This window comes from Microtus oregoni, unplaced genomic scaffold (assembly GCF_018167655.1).
Source record: "Microtus oregoni isolate MIOR12 unplaced genomic scaffold, Mior012 000063F_ref0000156, whole genome shotgun sequence".
In the NCBI taxonomy this organism is placed as follows: domain Eukaryota; kingdom Metazoa; phylum Chordata; class Mammalia; order Rodentia; family Cricetidae; genus Microtus; species Microtus oregoni.
The window spans coordinates 8602-35826 of NW_024543873.1; the positions used below are offsets into that span (position 1 = coordinate 8602).

Consider the following 27225-nt stretch of genomic DNA (forward strand, 5'->3'; position numbering starts at 1 on the left):
CTTTATTTATGGCTAGAAACCAAATGCACAAAACTCAAATCCAAATGGATTAAAGACCTCAATATCAGTCCGAACACACTGAACCTGATAGAAGAGAAAGTGGGAAGTACTCTACAGCAAATGGGCACAGGAGACCACTTTCTATGTATAACCCCAGCAGCACAGACACTAAGGGCATCATTGAATAAATGGGACTTCCTGAGGCTGAGAAGCTTCTGTAAAGCAAAGGACACTGTCACTAAGACAAAAAGACAACCCACTGACTGGGAGAAGATCTTCACCAACCCTGCAACTGACAAAGGTTTGATCTCCAAAATATATAAAGAACTCAAGAAACTAGACCGTAAAAGGCTAATCAACCCAATTATAAAATGGGGCACTGAGCTGAACAGAGAATTCTCAACAGAAGAAGTTCAGATGGCCAAAAGATACTTAAGGTCATGCTCAACTTCCTTAGCGATCAGGGAAATGCAAATCAAGACAACTTTAAGATACCACCTTACACCTGTCAGAATGGCTAAAATAAAAAACACCAATGATAGCCTTTGTTGGAGAGGTTGTGGAGAAAGGGGTACAATCACCCATTGCTGGTGGGAATGCAAACTTGTGCAACCACTCTGGAAAGCAGTGTTTCGGTTTCTCAGGAAATTCGGGATCAACCTACCCCTGGATCCAGCAATACCACTCTTGGGAATATACCCAAGAGAGGCCCTATCATACAACAAAAGTATATGCTCAACTATGTTCATGGCAGCATTGTTTGTAATAGCCAGAACCTGGAAACAACCTAGATGCCCTTCAACGGAAGAATGGATGAAGAAAGTATGGAATATATACATATTAGAGTATTACTCAGCAGTAAAAAACAAGGACTTCTTGAATTTTGCACAGTCATTTCATAACCCACAAGGGGGCGCTTTCTGATGCGCTCAGATCATGGCCCGCAAGTACTTCTACTTCGACTATGACTTTTACCGGGTGAACTTCTACGAGGAAGAAATAATGACTGAACCTGAGAAAACAGTGGCCTACACGATAAACAGTGGCAGCTTTGACCAGGGAGTCATAGAGGCCCTGAATAATCTGTTCTGTGAGGGCCAGAAGAGCTCTGTAGACGACCACAGCTACCAGGACTGGGATATAAGTAACAGCCAAGACATTGAGCAAGAAGAGCTGGAGATGGCCATGAACATGGTCGAAGCCAGTGAACAGCCATTAGTCAAGATTCGCCAGAAACCATACATATTCACGCCTGGACAGCTGTGGGAACTGCGAGCAGTCTTTGAAGAAACTCAGTACCCAGACGCCATCAGACGGTATGTATCGGGTCTGTCCTTTAGGACTTTGGGCTCCTTCTCCTCTCCCCTGGCCTCTCCTTACTCTTGTTAAAAGTTTTTAATATTTTTGAGGTTCAGAATACGGACTCATACTAAGCATAGCTTTTTGCCACTGAGGTACAAGCTCCTCAGCAAACCTCAGCGCACGGGAGCCTAGGTGGAAGCCACAGGAGTGCGCCCTCTGGCGAGCTAAGGGCATTGGCCTCACTCTGAGGAAGAAAGCCGCGAAACTTGAGGGTGACCCATGCAGCAGACAGATGTGGCTTTTTTGTAAAGGAGTCTCAGGCTCCCTGCATGAGCTGTGTTGCCTGTAGGGGACCACAGCCTCTTTTTAGTTTTGTTGAATCGGAGTTTGAGTTGTACAGGCTGGACTTGAACCGGCTTGGTAGCCCAATCAGTCCTTGACGTTGTGATTGATTACTGGTTTGTGTCATCAGGCTTGACTTCCTATCCATTCTTGGCTCTGAATCCACAATCTTCACCTGACTCTTTGATGATGTTTAGGGGGAGTTGTTGTCTAGAAGTCCTAAGTAAAGTCTGTTTTCTTCATCCATTAAAGAATTCAAAGGCAGAAAGATCCCAGGCACAGCAGGCGGCAATGGTACTTACGAAAAGTACTAAAAGTGAAGTAGGAAACACACACACTGAGGCATGAGAGAGAGAGAGAGAGAGAGAGAGAGAGAGAGAGAGAGAGAGAGAGAGAGAGAAGAAGAAGGAGGAGGAGGAGGAGGAGGAGGAGGAGGAGGAGGAGGAGGAAGAGGAGGAGAGGAGAGGGAGAGGGAGAGAGAGGGAGAGGGAGAGGGAGAGGGAGAGGGAGAGGGAGAGGGAGAGGGAGAGGGAGAGGGAGAGGGAGAGGGAGAGGGAGAGAGAGAGAGAGAGAGAGAGAGAGAGAGAGAGACTCCCCAAAAAGTAGAAAGGGGAATCTGAAAACGAAATGGTTTTCATTTGGAGACCTGGAAGTTTTCAGCTGACTAGTCCTCTCATAAACTGAACCATGTTTAGGACAGACCTTGAACATAGGGTAGCAGGTTGGAAAATTAGCCAACGGCAGGAGAAAACGCCTACTAGGCCTTTGGCTCAGGTAAAGAGGGTGAGAGAGAAGCAGAAAGTTTGCCCTCTTATTAGTTTGAGGCCTCTTTCCCTGTATGTCTGCAGGTCAGGTCTAGCTCTTGGTCCCTCAAGAGCATGCCTCTTGGGTGACCAAGGTTGAACTTTCCATGCATCCTGGTGCAAACCAGGTCTCCAAAATGCTCACTGACCACTCCTTTGGTTCCTTTCTGTTTAAAAAGTGTCCAAAAGTAAACATAGAAACATAAAGGGCATTGCTTAAATCAAATCTGAAGGTCAGAACTCAGCAGACTGAAGTCTTCTCAAGTGATTTGGGGATAGGTCCCTGGGAGTCTGTCTATGACGCCACAGCAAAACCTGAACCCATTAAATAAGTGCCCTTTCCATGTCCCTAGTCCCCACCTACCACTCTCCTGTTTATTTGTCCTCTCTATATGATTCCTCTAAGGACCTCATATAAGGAAAATCAGGCAGAATTTGTCCTTCCTGAACTAACCTGCCTCAATTAGTATGTCTTTGAGCCTTGTTAGTGTGTTAGCATCAGACAAAATTTCTGCTTTCTCGGGGGTCAGTCATACCCAAACTCCCCTATGCACAGCCATGTGAAAAGCTATCTGGGCAGATTTTCCCTGTGGCCCATGTGGCTTGTGCTGCACTGGTGTGATCTAGTGGAGCAGACAAATACTTTTAAAACTCCATTTCAGTCACTCAGGGTGCACACCCAGAAGCAGGCTTGTGTCATGTGATCATCCCTGCTCACTATTTGAGGAACCACCTCACCCTTCCTTTGTGCTGTACTGTTTGACATTTCCCCAGAGGGAGCATCATGTTTCCAATGTCTTCAGGGACTCACCACGCTTTATTCTGTGGGTGTTGTTAGTAGCCACCTTCTGAGTGTGGGGACCTTCTGGGTGTGGTTTGAACTGCTTTTCACTACTGCTGCCTGAATTTCCCTGTGTTTATGGATACCGTGACCTATGCTCGTGGTCAAATACGTCTTTAGCAAGGTCTTTTTCTCCTATCTAAGTCAGGGTGTGTTTTGTGGTGAGTTATTGGTGTTCAAATTTGCTGTCTGATTGCATGTAATGTTTTCTTCCCAGAATTATCTCTTTCAATACACAGACATACTAAAATCTGCTAAACATCCACATTTATCATTTCATTTGTATTGGCTGTGTGGGGCCTGCTTTTTGTGTGCAAAATTTTTCAGAGATCAAATATCCAGAAGAATGAAGACTTGTGTGCCCTCACAAACATACCATTAGGCAGTCACTTTGCATAGTTATCTGTACCTAGTGGCACAGATCTATAACCTCAGCCACACGGGAGGGAGATCCAGAAAGAGGGATACTTCCAGGTTTAGCAGGGCTCAGGAGGATGCTCAAGGTCAGCAGACGCAGCTTAGTGAAACTCTGTTTCTAAATAAGACTGAAAAACACATAAATACAAATATAAATATAAAACCATACAGCTCAGTGGTAGACCCCTTGCCTAGCATATCTGGGATTGTAGGTTCAATTCCTGACATCACAAAATATGTATAATTTGTATGTGGCAGATATAGACACATACAAATTTTCTTTTTTCTTTTGTTTATATATATTTTCGAGTCAGGGTTTCTCTGTGTAATAGCCCCGTCTGTCCTGGAACTCTATCTGTAGACTAGGCTGGTCTCAACCTCACAGAGATCCACCTGCCTCTGCCTCCCGAGTGCTGGGATTAAAGGTGTACACCACCACCACTCTCTCTCTCTCATACATTACATCCCTACTACAGTTTCCCTTCCCTCCACTATTCTCAGCCTCCCCAGACTACCCCTCTCCCCTAGATCCACTGCTCCCACACTTCCCTTCAAACCACTTCTACATAAATCTCCTTCTAAAGGTTGCTGAAAAGTCTGCTTATAGAGGTATGAGGGGAGATAGCAATTATTTACATTTTTATTAAAATATTTTTCATGCAATATATTTTAATCATATTCTTTCTCTCCCCCAACTCCTCCCATATCCTCCTTACTCATTCAACTTCATGAACTTTCTCTTTCTCAAAAACAAAGGAAAAAAACAGAAAAAACAACAAAACCAAAACCCAAATCAAAGAAGACAAACTTAAAAAAGAAAACAAGACAAGAAGTAACAGAAGAAAACAAAAGGTTCACACACACACACACAAAAAAAAAAAAAACAAACAAACAAAAAAAACATAAAGTATCTTTTGTGTTGGCCAACTACTCTGGACATGGGCCTACCCTGGAGTGTTGTGCTGATGATGGTGTCTTTTGCTGTCCAGAAGCATACAGAAGCTTTTCAGTTTCATGAAGTCCCATTTAGTAACTTTTAGTCTTAGTGCCTGTGCTACTGGTGATCTGTTCAGAAGGTCTTTTCCTGTGTCAATGAGTTCAAGGTTATTTATTACTTTCTTTAAGACAGGGTTTCTTACAGGCCTGCTGTATTTCCTTCTCAGCTTGCTATGTGATTTTGGAAACATAACTTGACCTCTCTGTTTTATTCTATTAGGTTCAGTGTATCTGGGTGTATGTCTATAATAGTAATTTTTTTTCTCTTGGTGGATTTTTTCTTTAATGGATATATAGTGTTCTTTCTTATCTTGTCTGATTAGTTTTGTTTTGAAGTCTCTCAGATATTAAAATAGCTACACCTGTTGCATCTTGGTTCTGTTTGCTTGGAATGCCATTTCCCATCCTGTTACTCTAAGGTAATATCTGTCCTTGCTGTCCTTGGTGGTGAGCCGTTTCTTGAATGCAGCACAAAGATGGATCCCATTTTCTTACCAAATCTGTTATTCTGTGTTTTCTGGTGTGTGTGGGGAAGAGTATAGACCATTAAATTAGATAGTTTTTAATGATCGGTGTTTACTGATTTCTGTTATTTTGTTGTGGTGTAGCATTTTTCCATCATTTGATTAACTATTGTGAGATTATTTATTCCTTGTGTCCTCTTGGATTCAGTTAACTTTCTCTCTTCAGTTTGAAATTTCCTTCTAGTGCCTTCTGCAGAGCTGTATGTGTGGACAGAAATTGCTCAAATTTGTTTTTCTCTTGAAATATTTTTCTTTCTCTGTTAATTGTGGTTAGTAGTTTTGCTGGATCTAGTAGTCTGATCTGACATCTGTGGTCTCTTAGGGCTTCTACAACATCTAACCAATCCCTTCCAGCATTCAGACTCTCCAATGGGCCCATCTTTACATGTGACTTGGTCCTTTTCCCTTGAAGCTTTTAATATTCTTTCTTTGTTCTATATCTTTAGTATTTTAATTATGTGGCAAAGGTATTTTCTTTTCTGCTCCAGTCTATTTGGTGTTCTGTATGCTTCTTGTACCTTAATAAGCATCTCTTTCTTTAGAGTGGGTGAGTTTTCCTTCATGATTTTATTGAAAAGACTTTTTGTGCTTTTGGCATGTGTTTTTCTCCTTCTCTATACCGATTATTCATAGGTATGGTATTTAAATATTGTCCCAGATTTCCTGGGTTAATTATGTCTGGATATTTATTTTTAATATTTAACACTTTCTTTGACCAAGATATTCATTTTTCTACCCTGTCTTCAAGATGTGAAACTCTATCTTCCATGTCTTTTAATCTGTTGTTGAGACTTTCATATAAAGTTTTTGTTCGACATCCTGAGTTTTTCACTTCTCTTTTTATTTCATCTTGGGTTTTCTTTGGTGATTCTATTCCTTTGTTAAATTCAACTTTCATGTCCGGAATTGTTTTTACTTGCGTTTTTTTGGCAAGTTTTTGTGGTCTTTCAGACATTTATTTGGATCTTCTTTAAGGTAATTGAACATATTAATAATTGGTGTCTTGGAGTCCTTGTCTTATGCTTCAGCTAAATCGCTTTTCTTATAGCCTATCACAATAGAGTTGCTGACATCTTGAGGAAGCATGTTGTATTGATTCATGTTTGTGTTTGGCGCTGGGATCTAGGCATCTAAAGCTATGATGTTTGAGGTGTTTCTTAGTGTAGACATCTGGTGTCGTATTTGTTGGGTGGGTCCTTTGGTCCTAGTCAAGTGTAGCTGCTGTGGGTAGCTGTGTCCCAGCAAGTATGGTGGCTGAGGGTCCTTGGCAGAATTGTTTTGCACTTCAATGGGGAGTCACAAAGGGATGGAGCTGAGCTGAGAGGGGCAGTGGGGGAAGAACTAGAGTTATTCTGCATCTGCACCAGGAGGGCGAGTCCCTAAGGGATTGGGTTGGGCTAGGCAGAGGGCCTCCTGAAGGCAGGCTGCAACAGAACTAAGCCAGAACTGGGATTTGTATATAAAATGATATTGTTTTAAAAATAAAATAAAAAGAATAAGTATGGAGAGCAAGTTCTTAAATTTTAAAATATACATGGAATGTACTAATTATAGTTAATTCCATGTCTAGGATGGAATATTAAATATTTTTCTTTTTTCTCTTCACAGAAGAGAACTGGCAGAGCTCATGAATGTGGATGAACAGAAGGTGAAGGTCAGTCAGTCTGCGTATTGAGTTTACCAGTGTGCTGATCTCAGAGTTGCCACCGGACATGGATGACTTTGCCCTAGGCACATGAAACTACTTTATTTTTTCCTTGTGTCTTATGCTGGGGAAAAAGATCTGGAATATGAGACCTTGGCAATGAAAAATGGAAAAGGAAAACTTTAGCTAATGTTTACTCCGTGAGGGGCAGTCACTTGTGATCCTAAAATAAAAGCAAAACCAAACATATAGCATCTACACCTCTGTCTGTCTGTCTCTCTCATGTATGTATAAATGTGTATATATACGTGTGTGTATATAGTATCTATGTTGCATAAATATTTTGCATGTGTGTGTGTGTGTGTGGCATAATTAACATTTGATTCCGTGTAACACACAAGAGTGCTTCACAGGGGTCTTCTGTTGAGTATCATTTTGAAACTCAGGGTGACTTGGAAATGATCATGTGGCTGCCGGGAATATCTTGGTTGTAAAACATAACATGTGCACTTGGTAAAAGTAGGAATGAATGACAAACTGAAGGGGAAATGGGATAATTGAGCCATGAAATATATTTTCATAAACTAAAGAATTTTCCTATCATGTGAGACAAATGTGGAAAGAGAACTTAAAGTCCAAGAGGGTAAATTTCTTTGTTTCCTTTAGAAGGTTTTGAAAAGGTGATTCAGACAGTGGTGGTTCTAAATTTAGTTTCTGGTATTATTATATCGCATATCCAGGAAAAATATTTCCCCAAGTTCCCACTAGGGCAGAGGAGTCAGTTCTTGAATACAAAGGGAGTTCATGACCACCCGGAATACAGGAGACTGTTTCTAAGGACAATTTTGAAAGAATAACTGGAAGCCTATGCACATAGAGCTTGGTACATGACTCTAATTGGGTGTGCAGAATAAAGGGTTTGGTATTGTGCATAATGAATTTTTCTTTGCTTTTCTGGTAGTGATATACAAACCAGGAACTATGAAACTGTAGGCAGGTCATTGGCCATGAAATGGCTAGTAGCTTGAGCCATACAAAGCATGTGAGCACTTAAAACCTGCATTGTGGGTTCAAAAGAGATTCATAGGGTCAAATGAGAGCAGCAGCTGCTAAATATGTTAATCGAACCCTTCTCTCCCTCGGATTTCAGGACTGGTTTAACAACAAGAGAGCTAAACTTAGGAAGAACCAAAGGGCAATACTGAGAAAAAAGCATTCCCCTGCTATCAAGGACAACCTTGACATGAAGACTCTGGTGGAGACCAAGAACATCTTCATTCTCCAGGAGCAAGTGGGAGATGGGCTCTTCTGGTGTCTCAGGAAGTTTGTCGCCCATACTGGCCAGGACATTCCTCTCTTTCTCTCCTTATATTAGCAATAAAGCACAGTTTATCCATTTACAACTTGTGTGTCCCCTCCACAGAAAAGGATGTGTTTTATTACAATTTGTATAGAAGTCAGCTCAGAGCAGGTGAGGGGCACAAACACATACCGGTCATTGGAATGCATAGCAGCCACTGGAACACATAACGTTCACTGGAATACACATGGTGCATGAGTCTGTACATGTATGCATGCAGGGGCCTGTGTAGGCCAGAGGAGGGTGTCCTCTTCCCTGGAGCTGGAGTTACAGGAAGATGCAATGTAGGGTTAAGCCAGCCGCTTAGGGGGCAGGCTTGCCTAGGGTGAATGTTTACTTATAAATCAGGCACACTGGAGCCCGCATGCTCCTTCTGCTTCCTGTGCTCCTTGGGATCCTTGGTCCTGTAAGTCTATTTCTTCATTAAAGCTGTATATATTCTTTACAATCTGCCTGCATTCATTTATGCCGCTACAATGCAAGACACCATAGGTTCTGAAAAATGTACCATGAAAGATCAGGACTGGTCTATAGCTGTTGCAAGAAGGCCACTTGTGTGTCTCCTAACTGCTCAGCCCAGAAATAATCATACAGAAACCATATTATTTGCAATGCCTTGTGGCCAATAGCCTAAGCGTTTTTGTGGCTAACTCATATCCTTATCTAACACATCTCTATTAATCTGTGTATCACCACATGGCTTTGGATTAACAGCTAAAGTTCTGGCATCCATCTCTGGAGGAGCTACATAGCTTCTCTCTGGCTTTGCTCTTCTTTCTCCCAGCATTCAGTTTAGTTTTCCCCACCTAGCTCTGTTCCCAATAACTTGCTATAGGCCCATGTAGTTCTTTTTTAACAACATAGAGAGGGGAATCTAACATCATCACATATTCACTGTGCCATCTTTCTATGCCCTTATTCTGGGAATTGATTGGCCCCAAGAGATGTGTGTTGGTTTGGAATGTTTGTTGTAGGAATGACAGTCATGGGATAAGTACACGGATCCCAATGGGGTCATCTCTTCCTGTGTATATTAGACACATATGTGCCCTCCTCTCCTGGAATGTAAAGCTGCAGGTGCTCTCTCTGGCCCCACACCAGGACCTAATTAGGAGCAATGGGTCCCTCCCTTACTGTTCTTAGGTCTCTACAGAGGAATCTTCCTCTGCATTTGTAGAGCTCTGATCCACAGGCCTACTTTGTGTAGCCAGGCCCTGACAGTTTCTCAGGAGTATACTAAGAGCCTGACTGCAATCTGTGGTAGTATCCCAGGGAGTCTTTCTCACCAGCTCCACCTCACACACCCCCCAATGAATCTACCTTCCATCTAGGTCCTGTATATGTCCCTAATCCAGCATCTACCTTGGTGTTTATAATCCCAGCACCAGAGTTCCAAGTTCCTCTTTGAGTAGGATTTTGTCTCAAGGTTTCTGTCACTTTGACAAAACACCATGAAAAATGGAAGTTGGGGAAGAAGAGTTTTATTTTATGTACACTTCAGCATTGCTGTTCATCACTCAAGGAAGTCAGAACAGGAACTCAAACAGGGAAGGTTCACAGAAGCAGGATCTTATGAGGAGGCTATGAAGGAGAGCTGCTTTCTGGCTTGCTTCCCATGGCTTACTCAGTCTGCTTTCTTATAGAACGCAGGACCACCAGTCCAGGAAGGGCATCTTTTACTGTAAGCTGGGCTCTTGCCTATTGATGAATAATTGAGAAAATGGCTTTGAGTTGGACATCATGAAGGCATTTCCTCAACTGGGGCTCCTTCCTCTCTGATCACTATAGCCTTTTTCAACATGACACACAAAACCACACAGTACACATGTTATCTGTCCTCTGGACACTCTTGCTATGGGGATTCACGTCCTCCATCTCTCCACAGTGCCTCTACAATCCACAAACTATCCTAATACAAGAAAGTACTACAACCAGCCTATCTGTCCCTCCTCTGTCACACCAAACTTCTGTATGTGGATCCTCGGTACACAGCCCTGTTTACCCATCTTATCTATTGCAAAGTTCAGATCCCCAGCTTACGGTACTCAGTTTAGAAAGAGGCTTTAACACATCCTGCTGCACCCCTTTTTCTAGAGTCTGCCATATCTACAAGCAGTCACAGCATCAAAAGCAGCTCACGCCTTGGCCACTTTCTCACAGGTCATGTACTCTACCCCACTACATACACCACCATGCTAATGCCACCCTGATGTGTCCTCCCTGCCAGAACTCAGGCATAACCCTCTCTATAGGCTTTCCACACTGCCTCTCCTCCAATCACCCTCGGGCTAACACAGCCTATTGCTCCCTGCATGCTCTGAAGCCTACATCCTATGTCTCCACTAACCTGGCCTGGTGTATCTACTGAGAATCTTATGCCTCTCCTGCTTGAACTGGGAGGATCGATCAATATGCCTCTTGTGCATCTCGGGCTAGGTGTGGGAGCAAAGAGGAAGCCTCTTTCAAATGGGCGTAAAAAGGCCTCTTGTGTTTCCTTTGAAACACTACCTGTGCCAGGAGGACTCCTAGTAGCATGACTGTGCCATTGAAAGGAGTGATAGTGAACAGACCTGGGGGTAGCCTAGGTCCCTGGTCACACACCCCACTGATGAATGCTCAGAAAGTGGTCTTTTTGTATTTGTTGCAGTACAAGAGTGAACTTGTAGATTTGTGAGAAACTCTGTTTTTGTCGTGAACAGTCTTCTCACTGGAGACTTGTCCTTTTCCTGTTCTTAGGTGTTTGTTCCCACAGGGTCGAGTTAAGGTAAGGATAGTACAGTGTGACAACAGAGAAGAATATATGTTTGAGCGCAGGTTGCCGTTAGTTTGAGAAACTTTTGTGACTTGTGGAGTAGTAAAGATGACTCAGGCTTTGATCCCTTCCTTTTATCTTCTGTTAAATATTTTCTCAATAATGGACATCCACACCTTACTGACCCCCAAAAAGGACATGAAATATTTTGAATACACAACTCTTTATTACTGAAGGGATAAGGTGTTACAGCCATCAGAAGGTGTCAGTGACACCTGGAGATCCTGTCTTCATCTGAGGCCTGGACAGGATGATGCTTCAGGACTCCTACAAAAGCTTTACTGCAAGGTGTCCTGGCCATCAGAAGATGGACACTGGAGAATCTGAGACTGCTGATGTTTCCTGTATTGGCCTCTTCTTTTCTTAAACCAGCTCTGCAATAACATGGTGAAAGAGATGGCTTTAGTGTATTCAACAGTCAGTATCACAAGTGGAAAACACAACTCTGTGTAACAGTAAATGCCAGTGAGGCTTTAGATTGACCAGACTTTTCTAACCAAGGACACACAAAATCCTATGCAACCCCAGCCCTAGTAGTCGGAATTCAGAACAACCGGAAATGGGAAATTCATTAGCTAGTACCTTTTCTGTCTTATGCCCTTTCAAGGAAATGGGAAATATGGCTCTAAGAAAGAGAACGAGGATCAGTAAATCAGGATATGGAGAAGACCAGATATCAAAAGGTCTTCATTTATTACAATCTGCACAGGAACAGGTACCTCATCATTCCCTTGAATTATCTGACTTACTTGAACTACTGCTTAGAATAATGATATCTCCCCTGACTCTCTGGAAAGTCACATCCCACTGCATGAATTCTTGTCTATGTAATCCTCATGATATTTGCCTATAATAGAGAAGATGGGAGAGCTCATATTTGGCCTTGAATCTATATTAACAAAGGCCAAATGGGTCCTAATTCTGGTTTCCATTGAATAGGTGCAGGAACAGCTGAAACAACTGCCATAGATTATTCAAATTTGATTGTTTGAGATGATCCCAAGATTTCTGATCTAAGTTGAAGAGCCAGAAAGCTGAATATATTACTAATTTCTTTTACTGTGTCCCTGTACTCTTTCATCCATGAAAGATCTACAAAAATGCAGGGTCTTTGCTGGGTGACTGTGGAGGTTTCTATGTCTTCCCATAGAGGCCTCTTATCTCCTACACACAGGAAAGGAAGCTGCTGCGAAGTGATGGGCCAATGCCTGGGCCAAGTCTGGTTTTCAGCAGGCTTGCTGAGAATTCAGCAGCCTATTGGTCTAAGAGAGGAGAGGATAGTGAAGATGAGGTGTTGGGAATGGGCTGCCAGTGCACTGGAGAGCATCCATGAGTAACTGCTTTTTAAATAAGTAGAGGAGAAAGGACCGGGGAATGATGAGGAAGGAAGGTGGAAAGGGTAAGTGAGGGGACAAGAATAGTCGATAGAAAGAAGAAACAAAGCAGAAGATAGGAGAAGGGGAAGAGGAAAAGGAAGGGAGAGAGAAAAGCTCAAAGGAAGGAAAGAAAGAAGACATAGATCAGGACACTCTTATCAATCTCTGGTGACTGGATCCCTATAGCTTAGTGTCAGCATTAACTGGACCATTGATTCTTGTCCTGCTCAGGCTAATGGTAGAACCCTGCATCTTCACCTGCATGGCCAACTGCCTCAAACAGAAAATTACTGGTCCCTAGAAACAACTATGACCTCATAGAACAGGACGAGTCAATAATTTGACTCATGCCCTGTGATCTAGTGGGAAATGTGACACTTTAAGCCAGTGAAGAGGTTCCTCCATCTACTATTCTTGTTGAGGCCATTACAGGTAGAAATAGTCTTTGACTCTGTCATAGAGAATCCCACGGGAAATTAATTACGTCTACTCTAGGGACCAGAGATCAGGGATATACTAGCTAACTTAGCTGTGGTAAAACTTCCTGTTTGTATGAACCCCTCCACCAGCTAGCTGCTATCTTAGCTTCAGTAAACATCTTGATTCAAACTGTTTACTTCTGCACAGGCATCTGCATCTGCCGATCTAGATGCTAGGACATCTAGGTTTTAAGATGCCCTTACAACCCCCATGTTCTGGACACCTGGGGCCATGCCTATGTGCCCAGATACCTGGGTGTCATCCTAGTCACCTGGAATAAATACTTTCCATTAGCTAGAGACCATGTGAATGGCCATCTCAGCTCACAACTATGGAGTGCTCTATCCTAATTGGAATGTGTTCATAACCTCCTCCCTTCAAGGCTCAGGGATCAAAGCAAAGACCAGCAGAAAAACTGGAATATCCAAAGGTGCTGGATGACTCTAAAGGAACAAAAATCTATTTGCTGTACAAAAGGACAGAAACCAAAATGAAGACAACACCCCACAACAATACACTTGATTGTACTGCCTTGTACAGACACCTCAATCCTAACTCCCAGTGGGGCTCCACACAAGACGCCCATGTCAGGACAGACAAGGGATGTTGTGAGATTCACCACGTAGGATAGTGGGATCCCTGCTTCCTACCTCCCCTTAACTGTCAGAAAACAGTCTCCTTCTCTCCCTATCTCCTCCTTTGCCTCATGCTCTTCCTCCTCCTCATTCCCTTCTCTTTTTTGTCCTTCCAGCATCTTCTCCTTCTGTTCCAGTATTTCTGGATCTCCTCTGACATATTTTTCTTATCTAAACACATAATTTCTCCCAGGTGAACTGCTTTACTCTCATGATTTCAGCTCACCATTTATAGATGGATGGCTTCTTATTGCTCCAGCACCTTAAGGAGGTGGGGTGATTACAAGGTATCACACTTGCCAAAAGAGTGTGCAAAGTCACAGCCTATCCACAGCTCAAACAAACAAACAAACAAACAAACATCCTTCCCAAAGTGTTATTAGAGCTAACACTACTCCAAGGGAGGCCTGCACAGAGATGTGATGTTGTCATCTATAGGATTAGGGAAATGAGCCAATTCAGACAAATCATTCAGATATCTTGGGACTTCCTGTTTCCATCATGTAGGTAATAGGGGGAGGTCACTATTACTTATGGACTTTTGCCCTCCCCTCTTCCATGCCCTCTAAAGTTTTCTGGGCTCACGACAAAAGCTGTGGTGTCAATGAGAGTTGAAGCTTGATAGTGATGCCCTACTTCCTGCCCAACATGAAAGGCATCCTGGGCTCTGATCTTATACCAGGAGATAGAAAGTTTTTAGGCTGAACCTTCAGACAGCATTGTGATCTGTAACAATGTGGAGAGCAGTTAAGAAAACCGCCTCTTCCTTAATTCATAGCCAGCTATGGAAACACAGTCACAGTTGCCTGTTAGATGTCACAATCCTCTCAGGCTCCTAGGGAATAAGGGTCCATTATATTGGTAAGTCCTCAAACTGCACATCTTTGATCCCTTGACAGTTCTCTCCCTCCCTGCCCCTTCTATTATGTATAAGAATAGTCTAAAGAAGGACAACTAAAGGACCAGAAGCCATGAGGGAAACTCAAACATACCAACATGATGCCTCCATAAACTCAATCAAAGCCCCATGTGCGGGGAGGACACCACTTGTTGGTTCTCACCTGTCCAGTTAGCTTAGTCCTGAAATAATCACAAAGGAACTATATTAATTAAGTCACTGTTGGCATATTAGCTCTAGCTAATCTAGCTAGTTCTGCAGTGTATCAGCCTCTAGAGCTGCACTGCATCAGCCCCTAGAGCTTCTGTAAATGAGCCTCTCTGGAGTTGCAATGCATTAGCCTCTCTCTGGTGCTGCAGTTCCTCAGCATCTAGAGCTGTAGTGTATAGGCCACTAGAGTGATAGTACATCAGCCTCTATATGAAGTACATCGGTATCTCTAGAGCTGATATTCATCATCCTCTAGAGCTGCACTGCATCATCTTCTCTAAATCTGCAGTGCATCAGCTTCTCTGGAACTGCAGTGTATTAGGATCTAGAGCTGTAGTGCATAGCCCTCTAGAGGTGCAGTTTATCATCCTCTCTGGAGCTCCAGTGCATCAGCCTCTCTGGAATTGCAGTGTATTGGCCCATCTGGAGATGCAGTGCATCATCAGTCTCAATGGAGCTGCAGTACAAATGGCTCTGGAGTGATAGTCCATCAGTCTCTCTAGAGAGGCAGTACCTCATCAATCTCTCTAGAGCTTCAGTACAAATGGCTCTGTAGTGATAGCCCATCAGCCTCTCTAGAGATGCAGTGCATCATCAGTCTCTCTAGAGCTGCAGTACAAATGGCTGTGAAGTGATAGTCCATCAGTCTCTCTAGAGATGCAGTGCATCATCAGTCTCTCTAAAACTGCAGTATAAATGGCTCTTGAGTGATAATCCATTAGCCTCTCTAGAGATGCAATGCATCATCGGTCTCTCTAGAGCTGCAGTACAAATGGCTCTGGAGTGAGAGTCCATCAGTCTCTCTAGAGATGCAGTGCATCATCAGTCTCATGGGGACGCGATACATCAGCATCTCTAGAGCTGCATTGCATCATCCTCTAGAGCTGTAGTGCATTGGCTTCTCTAAGCTGCAGTGCATCCCTGTCTCCAGAGCTTCCTCACATCAGTCTCTGGGGCTGCAGCACCTCTGTCTCTCTGGAGCAGAAGTACAGGGTCCTGTCAGCTCGACAGGGGGAGAATGCCTCATTCCTTCAGCTTTTCTTTTCCAATCTCTCTTCCTCTCCATCCTGGGGGAATCTCTCTCTTCTCTCCCAGGATCTCCAACCTGAGCCTGGTCCTACTGTAATTTACACCTTGTGGTGTTAGGATGTCAGTAATCAGGGGCTCCTAGGCAGGAATGCTATTCCGCACAAGCTACTGCTGCAGGTAGGGAGTTTGCCTACATCAAGACTGCCCTGATCCATGCTGAAGGAAGTTAGCATGAATAGCACTCTGCACTGCTTTTCCCCTTTCTCATTTGCTATGGAGCAGTCAGTTTCTCTGGGCTCATGGCCTCAGCTTTTATCCCATGATCTAAACATTAGTCTTTACTGTCTGGAGGAAAGAAATTTATTTGAAAATTAGATAGCTACAGCTCTTACTTAAATTGAGCTCTATCTTTTCTCACATTCCAAAAAACACACATGTTCAATATAGACTCCTTTAAAGGAAAAGAATACTTCCAGTTTTCAAGTTAGTCAACAGAAGACACATTTGACTGTGGCTTGGCACCTTTGCTTTTTATGTATTTGCAAACACATAAAAACTGGCAAAGGTGTGTGATCTGCATGTGTATCTATGTGCAAATGCACACTCGTGCATGCAGAGGACCAAGGTCAGAGTCAAGCATCTTCCTAGCTTGCTCCCCACATGATTTACACTGGCAGGGTCTCCATGAACCTCAGCTCAGCAACTGAGCTAATCTAGGTCTCCCTAAGGATTCGCAGTCTCTGCCTCCTGAATAAGAGATTCTGACTACAGGTGAGCTGACACCTGCTAAACTTTATGCTGAGGGTCCCAACTCAGATCCTCAGACTCATGTGGCAAGAGCTTTATCCTTCGGGCCCTCTCCTCATTACCAATCTGCATTTTGACTTTCAAAACATCCCCTGATCACGTTCTCTTTACTCGATTAACTTAAATGAGCTCAATGTTATTCTTTTTATTAATTAATTAATTATTTATTTATTAAAGATATCTGCATCCTCCCCGCCAACGCCTCCATTTCCAGCCCCTCCCCCAATCATTACCCCTCCCTCATCAGCCCAAAGAGCAATCAGATTTCCCTGCCCTGTGCGAAGTCCAAGGACCTCCCACCTCCATCCAGGTCTAGGAAGGTGAGCATCCAACCTGCCTAGGCTCCCACAAAGCCAGTAAGTGCAGTAGGATAAAAAACCCATTACCATTTCTTTTTGTTTAGTTGTAACAAAATTAACCCTTTAAAGCTGTCTGCCCCATACATCTCATAACACTGACATGACTATTTTGGCATTGTTTTTAGATAATCTAAACACAGCATGAGGGAACATGAAGGTTCAACTTTGCTGCTGTCTACATAGGCTTTCCACAAACTTACAAAGGTGAAGGGCCAACCATGTGCTCTTTTGAGTGTTGTTCCACATGACTCTTGGATAAATTAAACACAGGTTCGTTATGAAACACTAATTTCTCTCTGGTCTCACTTAATCCACACTTATAACTAAGTGTTTCTTTGTTGAAACTGAGCCCTGTTTTTCCCCTACTGCTTGCTACATCAATGAGAATGTCCCCAAGGTCACTTAGAGTCCTACTACAACAGTACACATAAGTACCCTGAAATGACCTGAGTGTCCGGACTTCAGTATTAATCACTTTACACTTACCAGTAAACATTAACGTTTTCCTAAATGCATGACCTTATAATACACAATGCTGTCTATATATATGATGGTCCCATACTGATTATGTGTAGTCTGCGAATCTCAAATGGCTGAAAGACACTTGAGGAAATGTTCAACATTCTTATTCATCAGAGAAATGCAAGTCAAAACAACTCTAAGATTCCATCATACACCTGTAAGAATGGCCATGATCAGAACACTGATGACAATTTATGCTTGGGAGGATGTGGGGTAAGAGAAACACTTCTGCATTGCTGGTGGGAGTGTAAACAGCTGCTTTGAAAATAAGCTTGGTGATTTCCCAGAAAATTAGGAAACCTCCAGACCCAGCAATACCACTGTTGGTTATATACCCCAAAACACTCAATCATGCCACAAGAACATCAGCTCAAATATGTTCACAGCAGCATTATTCATAAGAGCCAGAACCTGGAAACAACCTAGATGGCCATCAGTCAAAGAATGGATGAATAAAATGGACATTTGTACCATCCCTGACTTCAAACTCTATTACAGAGCTTCAGTATTGAAAACAGCTTGGTATTGGCATAAAAACAGAGAAGTCCACCAATGGAATCGAATAGAAGACCCGGACTTTAACCCACAAACCTATGGACACCTGATTTTCGATAAAGGAGCTAAAAGTATACAATGGAAAAAAGAGAGTATCTTCAACAAATTGTGCTGGCAAAACTGGATGTCAATCTGTAGAAGAATGAAAATAGATCCATATCTATCATCATGCACAAAACACAAGTCCAAATGGATTAAAGACCTCAATATCAATTTGAACACACTGAACCTGATAGAAGAGAAAGTGGGAAGAATTCTACAACACATGGGCACAGGAGACCACTTCCTACGTACAACCCCAGCAGCACAGACATTAAGGGGATCATTGAATAAATGGGAACTCCTGAGACTGAGAAGCTTCTGTAAAGCAAAGAACACTGTCACTAAGACAAAAAGTCTCCATTGACTGGGAGAAGATCTTCACCAACCCCGCAACTGACAAAGGTCTAATCTCAAAAATATATAAAGAACTCAAGAAACTAGACCGTAAAAGGCTAATCAACCCAATTATGAAATGGGACACTGAGCTGAACAGAGAATTCTCAACAGAAGAAGTTCAAATGGCCAAAAAGACACTTAAGGTCATGCTCAACTTCCTTAGCGAGCAGGGAAATGCAAATCAAGACATCATTAAGATACCATCTTACACCTGTCAGAATGGCTAAAATAAAAAAACACCAATGATAGCCTTTGCTGGCGAGGTTATGGAGAAAGGGGTACACTCACCCTTTGCTGGTGGGAATGCAAACTTTTGCAACCACTCTGGAAAGCAGTGTGACGGTTTCTCAGGAAATTCAGGATCAACCTCCCCTGGACCCAGCATACCACTCTTGGGAATATACCCAAGAGATTCCCTATCATACAACAAAAGTATATGCTCTACTATGTTCATAGCAGCATTGTTTGTAATAGCCAGAACATGGAAAAAACCTAGATGCCCTTCAATGGAAGAATGGATGAAGAAAGTATGGAATATATACATATTAGAGTACTACTCAGCAGTAAAAAACAAGGACCTCTTGAATTTTGCATGCAAATGGACGGAAATGGAAAACACTATTGCTGAGTGAGGTAATCCAGACCCAAAAAGAGGAACATGGGATGTACTCACTCATATTTGTTTTCTAGTCATAAATAAAGGACATTGAGCCTATAATTTGCAATCCTAGAGAAGCTAAATAAGAAGGTGAACCCAAAGAAAAACATATAGGCATCCTCCTGAATATTAACCTTCATCAGGCAATGAAAGGAGACAGAGACAGAGACCAACATTGGAGCACCGGACTGAAATCTCAAGGTCCAAATACAGTGCAGAAGAAGAGAGAGCTCGAGCAAGGAACTCAGGACCGCGAGGGGTGCACCCACACACTGAGATAATGGGGATGTTCTATCAGGAAATCACCAAGGCCAGGTGGCCTGGTCCTGAAGTAGCATGAGAAAAAACCGGACTCGCTGAATATAGTGGACATTGAGGACTACTGAGAACTCAAGAACTGTGGCAATGGGTTTTTGATCCTACTGCACGTACTGGCTATGTGGGAGCCTAGGCAGCTTGAATGCTCACATTACTAGACCGGGATGGAGGTGGGTGGTCCTTGGACTTCCTGCAGGGCAGGGAACCCTGATTGCTCTTGGGCTGACGAGGGAGGGGGAATTAAGTGGGGGAGAGTCTGGATGTCAGGCTTCTTTCCTCAATGACCTCAAGATTGATAGCTGAGGTGATAGACATGGCTGCATAGACAGGACTGTGAGGGAGATCAGGGGGAGCAGGACACATCCTGAGAGAGAGAGAGGAAGCTGAGAATGTTCAGGAGTAGGGTGGAGAAAGGGCTGCACCCTCATGGAATGAAGGGAGGTAAGGAAAATGTCAGGAGGCTGGGGGACACAAATATCAAGACTCAGAAGTGTGATGTCAGAAGCATGAAATGAGCCAAAGAGTGGGGAATAAGGTCTGAGCACAGCCCTTGCTCAGGCCATGAGCTTGGTGCTTATCCCACAAATATAAGGACTAGGAACATTAGGAATGTTAGGGAAATATTCTCCCAGCTCTGGAATCACAAGCTGAAAGCAGGAAGTCCCAGGGCTTCTGGAGTGACCCCAGGTTACCTGTGCTCCTGGCTGCTTCCTCTTTCCATTATCTTCCACTGCTATAGCTACTATGGCAGGGCTCTCTGTTCCTGACAAGGCTTACACTCATGGTCTCTCCGGTCATCCACGAACAGTTCATCATACAGAAAATGAACACATTGCCGGGCAGTGGTGGTACATGCATTTAATCCCAACACTCAGGAGACAGAGACAGGCAGATCTCTGCGAGTTCGAGGACAGTCAGGTCTACAAAACCTAGTTCCATGACAGGAACCAAAAGATACATAGAAAGCCTGTCTCAAAAATCCATAAAAAAGAAAAAGAAAATGAACACAATACACACACATAGGTACACAAACACACACACACACACACACACACACACACACTCGCCCTGGGAGGTATTAGAGCCCTGGGTGCCAGAGTGGGTGATGGGAAACCAAAAGTTGCAGATTTAGAACAGGAGAAGAACACTGAGCTATCCCCAGAGGTATGTAATATCTGGGAGTTAATTGGGACACCTGCCATCATCCTGGCTCTGACCACAAAGCACCTCCATGTCCTCTTTCATGCTCAGATGGACATCCATGCGTCAGCTCTCACTTAACTGTGCAGACTCCATGGCCTGAATGTGGTGAACACAGCATTTGTCCCCGCAAAGTATGTCCTTTGGTCCTTAGCCATTGTCATGTGGGTTTAGGGGTTTTTTCCTTCTAAGGAGCTGCCCTTCTTGACAAGTCTGTTTCTGGTGTCAGCATCTCTGCTACAGGTTCCAAATATATTTACTATCACTAGATGAAGGGACTGCCTTTCCGTGACGAGGAATTGATGCTTCCATGGGCGAGAAGAAAGCCTTTGTGAACTAACAATGCCGTTCATGAAGAAGGATGGGGGATCTGGTCGCTGGTCATTGCAACTGTATGAGGAATTTAATTGTAATTCTAATTTTCATATATAAACTCAAGTCTAATATTTTATACTTCTATAAGGAACAGTCAACAATGTTGTGCATGGTATCACATACCTATAATCCCAGCATTAAGAAAGCAAATGCAACAATACCACCACATATTTGAGGCTCTGCTGGTCGATGTAGGAAATTCCAGGTCAGAAAGGAATCCATAATGAGATCTTTTCTCAAACAAACAAACAAACAGAATTTAAAAATCCTTGTGTAATATAAATCAATACAATACAGATCAACTACAGTCTTGACTGCTGTGCCGCCTAGTTTTATGTCAGCTTGACACAAGCTAGAGTCATTTTGGAAAAGGAAACTTGAACTGAGAGAGTACCCTCACCAGATTTGCCTATAGTACATTATCTTTCCTTTTTAATGAAATAAAATAAAATATGCTAAAAAGTTTTATCACATCGAAGTTGGACAAGGCAAACTAACAGAAGGAAAAGAGCCCAGGAGTCAGATACCATTTGTTCTCACACTCAGGAGTCCCATAAAAACACTAAACTGAAAGCTATAGTTTATATGTAGAGGACTAGCAGAGACACTGTAGGCCATGAACTTGCTGTCGCAGTCTCTGAGAGTTCCTATGAGCTGTGCTCAGTCCACTTAGAGGGACTTGTTATCCTGGTGTCCTCCATCCCCTCTGGCTCTCACACCCCTCCTACCTCCTCTTCCATGGGGTTCCCTGAGATCTGAAGGGAGGGATTTGGTGGAGACATCCCATTAGTGCTGAGTATGAGGGACAATGAATTGGTAAAGTCACTTTCATTGGGCTATTTACAGTACTACAGAAGTCAGCAGCTTCCATGCTGACGAGAGCTCTGAAAGTATTATCCTAGTGCTGAGACTGTCATTCAGGTAAGGTACTCTGATTGGGAGCGATGTCTGCCACTCTGCAGTGCACGTGTGGACCTCAGCATGGTGCTTCATGCATCCACCAATACCCACACTGCATGAGCTCTGTGTCCCACAGCATATGACCTGATCTGTGTTCCATTAGGGCACTTCCGGTTGTAGGCTGACTCCCAAAGCTCAGGTGTTACCTGAGCAGGGCTCCTCCAATGGAACTAGCTGACTTTCAACTCTTCCTCTGTCTTGTCCTTCTATCTAGCTGCTCTAGGTGTGTGCACTGCCAGTAACTCTGCCAGGAAGTCATCTCTTTGACACACTTGGTACAGTTGCTTTTGTGGCCTACTACATGTTTTATTATATACATAAAAATGATGACGTGAAACTCCGTTGCAAATATTAAGTGCCTCTCCTGAGCACAAGCCAAAGAGAAACATCATAAGGTGTAATAAGATGCAGCAACAGGGCTGAATCCATAGGCCCATCCTCCACCACTGTTGAATGGAAGGAGGTGCAAGGAAGAAAAGGTCCAAGCCAGAAAGCGGAAGCTAATATAAAATCTATCTAGGTGATGAGTTACTAGGCTTTGGGGAAGACATCAAGAGCTTTGAGGATGTGCTTCCCAGGGGAAGGAAACTGTAGTTGCTGGTACACTGGTTTGTGAAGCTGAAGTAAAAGGATGCCAAAATTCTGCAAGTAATTCATGAACCCGGACGGTATCCCGATCCTGTGCCATTGATGTTATCCCCATTCATGGTTTTGGAAGCTGTGAATGAAGCATTTCATTCAGGGTCCCAAGATATGTAGAGCTCAGGCTTTGGGATTTAGCTTCCTATTAGACAAAGCTGGCACTGCCCATCCCATTTTCTTTTTCTTATGCTGCTTCTTTCTTTGCCATCTACTCTCTTCTTCCTCTCAACTTATAATCCAGAGGTCTCCTAGAAAGTGCTTGGTAGTCAGTGAGAGGGGGAAACTGTTCTGTGGCCCAAGTATAAATGTCAAGTATCATCCCATGTTTCCATGTCATCAGAAAGACCCCAGCTTCCTGCACTGGCATACTGCAGACTCAGGGTCCCTGTCTCTTCATCTACTCTGCCAAATCCACAGTCAAGTAATCAACTTGTATAAACACACAGAATAAGTCATGTGACTCCTTTTCAGGAAAATATTCGGTGCCTGAGTTAACCAAGGTGGGAAATAGGGAAGGGCCACTACCCTTCTTCTTGACAGATACCCCGGATGCCGTGTAGCTAGAGTTCCAGGTGGTTGTGAGCTTTCTTATGTTAGCTCTGGGATGCTAACTCTGGTCTTCTACTAGAGCAGCAAGGGCTCTTGATCACTGAACCATCTCTCTATCTAGTCCCCCATTGTGTGTTTTTAGCAAAATTTTGGTGTAGTCAATTAAAGACTACCATCGTTACACTTAGTCAAAAGAAACCTCTCTCAAAAATCTAATGATTTACAGAGATTAATTAGAGAAAAAAATCAAACGATTCAAAGACATTTGCAGCCAGGCACTAGACTGAGCTCTGGGAGTCCTCCTGAGTAATGGAGAAGGGATTTTATGAGCCAGGTGGGTCAAGGTCATGACGGAGAAACCAAAGGCACAGCTGATCTAAGCTTGTGGGACCACATTGGTTCTGGACCAACAGTTAGGGAGCTTGCATGGACCCGACCTAGGCCCTCTGCATGTGTGGGAAAATTGTGTAGCTTGCTCTGTTTGTAAGGTTCCTAGCTATGAGATCAGGACCTGTCCCTGGTGCTTACTTAGCTCCTTCTTGCAAACAAGCACCTGGAAGTCCTGTTTGAGGGCCCTGGAGAACTGGGGAGCATGCAGGGACCTGCGCATTGACGCATTGACGTCACCCTTTCCTTCTGTCCTCTCATTGTTTGGTCGGTAGCCCTGCCGAGATTCTAGACCTCCAGGTCAGTCATTCCCAGGGCCCAAGTGCTGTTTGAGGTCCACAGTTGCAGTTATGGCCAAGGGTATTGAACGTACATGTTATACTCCATAAGATTATGAGGAGGAAATAGTTTTTGAGAAAGGATTTGTGGCCTCCACCTCAGCAGTGGCAATGGAGGCAGATTGTGGCCATAGTGGAGGCCACATAGGCCACCTAAATTTCAGAATCAATGAGAGTAATCAGGGCCAGGATAGCGAGAGGTACAGTAAGGAAAGTGATGCTAACGTGGGAGAAAGCAGTAGCCACCCGGATTCTTCTTTGGAGCTAGACTCAAAAGAACTGAACACCTCAGAGGCTGGTGTGGCAAGGATTCGTCAGAGGCACCAGGGTCATCAAAACCACTTCCGTTTCACACCGGGTCAGATCAGGGAAATGGAAAGATTCTTTCAAATATCCCAGTACCCAAATTTGGCTGCCAGGTATGTGGTTTGGCCCAAGAGCTCCCCAACATCCCTGGCCTCTGGCTCATGTTGAGGTGCCCTTTTGTTCTTCGAGGCCCTGTATTCCTTATCGTCCCTCTCCAAGTCACAGGGGTCTTCTCCTTTGGTGGTGGGCACAGGAGGATGCCCCGTGTGGGGCCCGAGCTCAGTACCAACATGTAGTGCTGACATGAATCAAATGTCCATAGTCAACACGTCTCATTCAGAGTCATATTTTAATTTCTGTGAAATATAGATATTTGTGGGCCCAAACGACTTACCAGCATCAAGTTCAAGAGTACTAGGGGTTTCTAGTTTGTTGGGTGACCTCCTTACCAGTAGTCTACTCATCTTTTCAGGGACTGTGTACCTAGCCATAAACTCCTTTTGGTTTCTCTTTCCCCCAGCCTAGTGCTGTCTTTTTGTTCTGTTTTTTGTTTTGTTTAGTTTTTTTTTATGTTGGGGGGGTGTTTCAAGACATGTTTTTTCTGTAGATTTTGGAGCCTATCTTGGAACTACGTTCTGTAGACCAGTCTGGTCTCAAACTCATAGAGATCTGCTGCCTCTGCATCCCAAGTCCTGGGATTAAAGGCATGGGCCACCACCACCTGGCCCCTGGTACTGTTTTCAAATTAGCATACTTTGCTCAGCAGAGACATTGACATTTATTATTATTTTTGATACTTTGTTAAAATTATTTGTCTCTATCATTTAGAAACTTTTGCAGGACATGAATTCATTTCAAAAGTGAGACTGCCTCTGAGAATAAATGTTAATGCCAAGTGTGAGGGAGGACGGTGATATTTTAAAAGGCATAGAATTCATGTATGTCATTGTATTGCATGTAAAACCCTGCATGATAAACATCCATGGTTGTCTTTACACAGGAAAGAACTTGCAAGAACTTTGAAAGTGCCTGAAGCAAAACTGAAGGTCAGTGAATCCAAACAAAGCAATTGGACAGACAATCTATAGCCTTCCTTAGGCATTAGCTAGCCTTGTCCTAGGCACTTTTCAATGAATCTGTGTAACCCTTGCTGTCCTTGAACTCATGGTTCTTTTGCCTCCACCTCCACCCCCCAAGTGCTGAGTTTACAGCACTTGACACACTGAACTTTAAATCGATTTTAAACTTAATTGAAACAGCACTACATAAAAGGGACATCATCTCTAGGTGGACAACATTCACAGCACATGGTTTTCATTGTGATGCAATTTTGGACCCCCAGCTGGCCACACACTTAGCCTCCTATGGAAATACTCCTTGCCCCTTTAACTCTTTAATTGTCCCCGTCTTTCTATTTTGTGTCTTGAATATCATGGTTAAAAGTGCTACACTGCATAAAGAAAAAAATGATCCTAACTTGAGACGATGGTATTAATAGTGACAACCCTTAATGTTAATTTTTCTGGGATTCTGTGTGTGGCTAGCCAAACACATTGCCAAATAGTTATATTAGGGTTGAGAGGAGGCATGGACTGATAGGTATGGAAGAATAACACTTAAAATACAGAGATTAATATTGTGCAGGGCAGGATTCTGGAAATCTCGCTGAAGCAGAGATAGTATTCTCCATCCTGATGCTGGAGAACTTTGTGTAACATGAAAGAATATGCTGGTCAAAAAAAAAAAAAAAAGAATATGCTGGTCAGATTTACCATGGGTGGAAGTCCCCACTGAAGTGTATATACTGCGGGAAAAAGACAAAATCATAGCCCTGTTTGCAGAGGTTGACACACAGCCGGGGCTTGCTTTTGTGAGCTGAGTAGAAAGTTCCATGTTAGATGCCTTAAAGTGACTTCTCTCTCTCGGCTCTGGGGGTGGAAGCCAATGCTAAAACAATCTTGTCTCCCTCTGATTTTAGGAGTGGTTCGCCAAACGGAGAGTGAAAGACAGGAAGGAAAAACGCGTACTGATAGAGACAACACCTCCTATTGAAGACATCATCATGCTGTGGGACACTGAGGAAGATTCTTCCTAGAATGGCATCATCCTTCATTCAGGAGCCAAATGGCTAATAGGTGACCCATGTGCCCATTGCCAAGATTAAATAAATTGAACACTCATGTTAACAATAAACACATAACCTCCACATGCTTTCTGGTATTTTGTAGGATAGGATGTACACATTTCAGGAAATTCTATTTAAACAGAATGACAAAGTCTAGTTACATAGATTAGCATTTTAAGTCATGAGTGTTGCTTGCATAGATGAATATTTCCAATACATGGTGACTGGAAAACAGTGGGTCACATGAGCCTACTTGATTCAGGCTTAGTAGATCCTCTGAGCAAGTGATTCAGAAGGAATCCTGCAAACAAGAAATTTAAGGAGAAGTTGGCACAGATGATATTGGTGGTGATGAAAATTTTTATTTGGGGGATTTTACCAATACATTTTATTCTAAAAAAGAAATTGGATTTTTTTGTCATACCTGATTATGGTTTCCCTTCCTCCTACTTCTTCCAGGTCTTCCCCACATATTCTCCCATTTGGATACATTCCCCTTTCTGCCCCTCAGCTCAGGTAGGTGGAAGCTGCCCCCAGGCCTTCCTGGACCTGCTGAAGACATTCATGGGCAGGAGAGGGTCACTGCGATGAGCAAATGTGTGGTCAGGAAATTGGAAGGAACGAATCAGAACGGTTCATGTGCTGTAGAAAGAGGCAGAACGGAAGGAGCGAAGGGGGTGAGGAGCAGGCTGCTGTGGGCAACCTGCTAACCACCCGTGTTCGAGGTGGTACCCAGACCCAGCCATTGTGCCATTGTGATATCGGGGACTGAGATGCTGCTGTAGGCCATCTCTGTGAGAGTGACCAGGCTCTCTGTGTTGATGTCCATGGCTCCTGCTTTCACTGAAGGCCATGCATATGCCTGGCATCTGGGCTACCACCTAGGAATGTGTTGGTGTCCCTGGGTCATGCTGCTGATGGAACCATACCAATCTGATTACCTGTGCTACTACCTAGGTTCTTGGTGGTGTCCATGTGTTCCTGCTGCCGAGGACCATTCTAGGTCCATGTCAGAA

At 43.4% G+C, this 27225-nt stretch overlaps 2 protein-coding genes across 2 annotated transcripts; both read left to right on the forward strand.

Moving 5' to 3' along the window:
- Positions 1-936: 936 nt before the first annotated feature.
- On the forward strand, positions 937-8245 carry LOC121439801 (rhox homeobox family member 1-like). The gene is made up of 3 exons (XM_041640424.1): positions 937-1316; positions 6834-6879; positions 8021-8245. The coding sequence occupies exons 1-3, from the start codon at positions 937-939 to the stop codon at positions 8243-8245; spliced, it is 651 nt and encodes a 216-aa protein (XP_041496358.1).
- Positions 8246-20869: 12624 nt separating this feature from the next.
- LOC121439806 (homeobox protein Rhox13-like) lies at positions 20870-26179 on the forward strand. The gene is made up of 4 exons (XM_041640429.1): positions 20870-20936; positions 23831-24197; positions 25085-25130; positions 26063-26179. Exons 1-4 carry the CDS (start codon positions 20870-20872, stop codon positions 26177-26179), a joined length of 597 nt encoding a protein of 198 aa, XP_041496363.1.
- The last annotated feature ends 1046 nt before the right edge of the window (positions 26180-27225 follow it).

What these genes read in the sequence shown, in the direction of transcription:
- LOC121439801 (XM_041640424.1), top strand. Translation starts at nt 937, where the DNA reads ATGGCCCGCAAGTACTTCTACTTCGACTATGACTTTTACCGGGTGAAC. An exon ending in TACCCAGACGCCATCAGACG is followed by an intron (nt 1,317 to 6,833) that starts GTATGTATCGGG and finishes TTCTCTTCACAG; the next exon opens with AAGAGAACTGGCAGAGCTCA. An exon ending in TGGATGAACAGAAGGTGAAG is followed by an intron (nt 6,880 to 8,020) that starts GTCAGTCAGTCT and finishes CTCGGATTTCAG; the next exon opens with GACTGGTTTAACAACAAGAG.
- LOC121439806 (XM_041640429.1), top strand. Translation starts at nt 20,870, where the DNA reads ATGCCGTTCATGAAGAAGGATGGGGGATCTGGTCGCTGGTCATTGCAA. An exon ending in ACTGTATGAGGAATTTAATT is followed by an intron (nt 20,937 to 23,830) that starts GTAATTCTAATT and finishes ATACTCCATAAG; the next exon opens with ATTATGAGGAGGAAATAGTT. An exon ending in TGCCTGAAGCAAAACTGAAG is followed by an intron (nt 25,131 to 26,062) that starts GTCAGTGAATCC and finishes CTCTGATTTTAG; the next exon opens with GAGTGGTTCGCCAAACGGAG.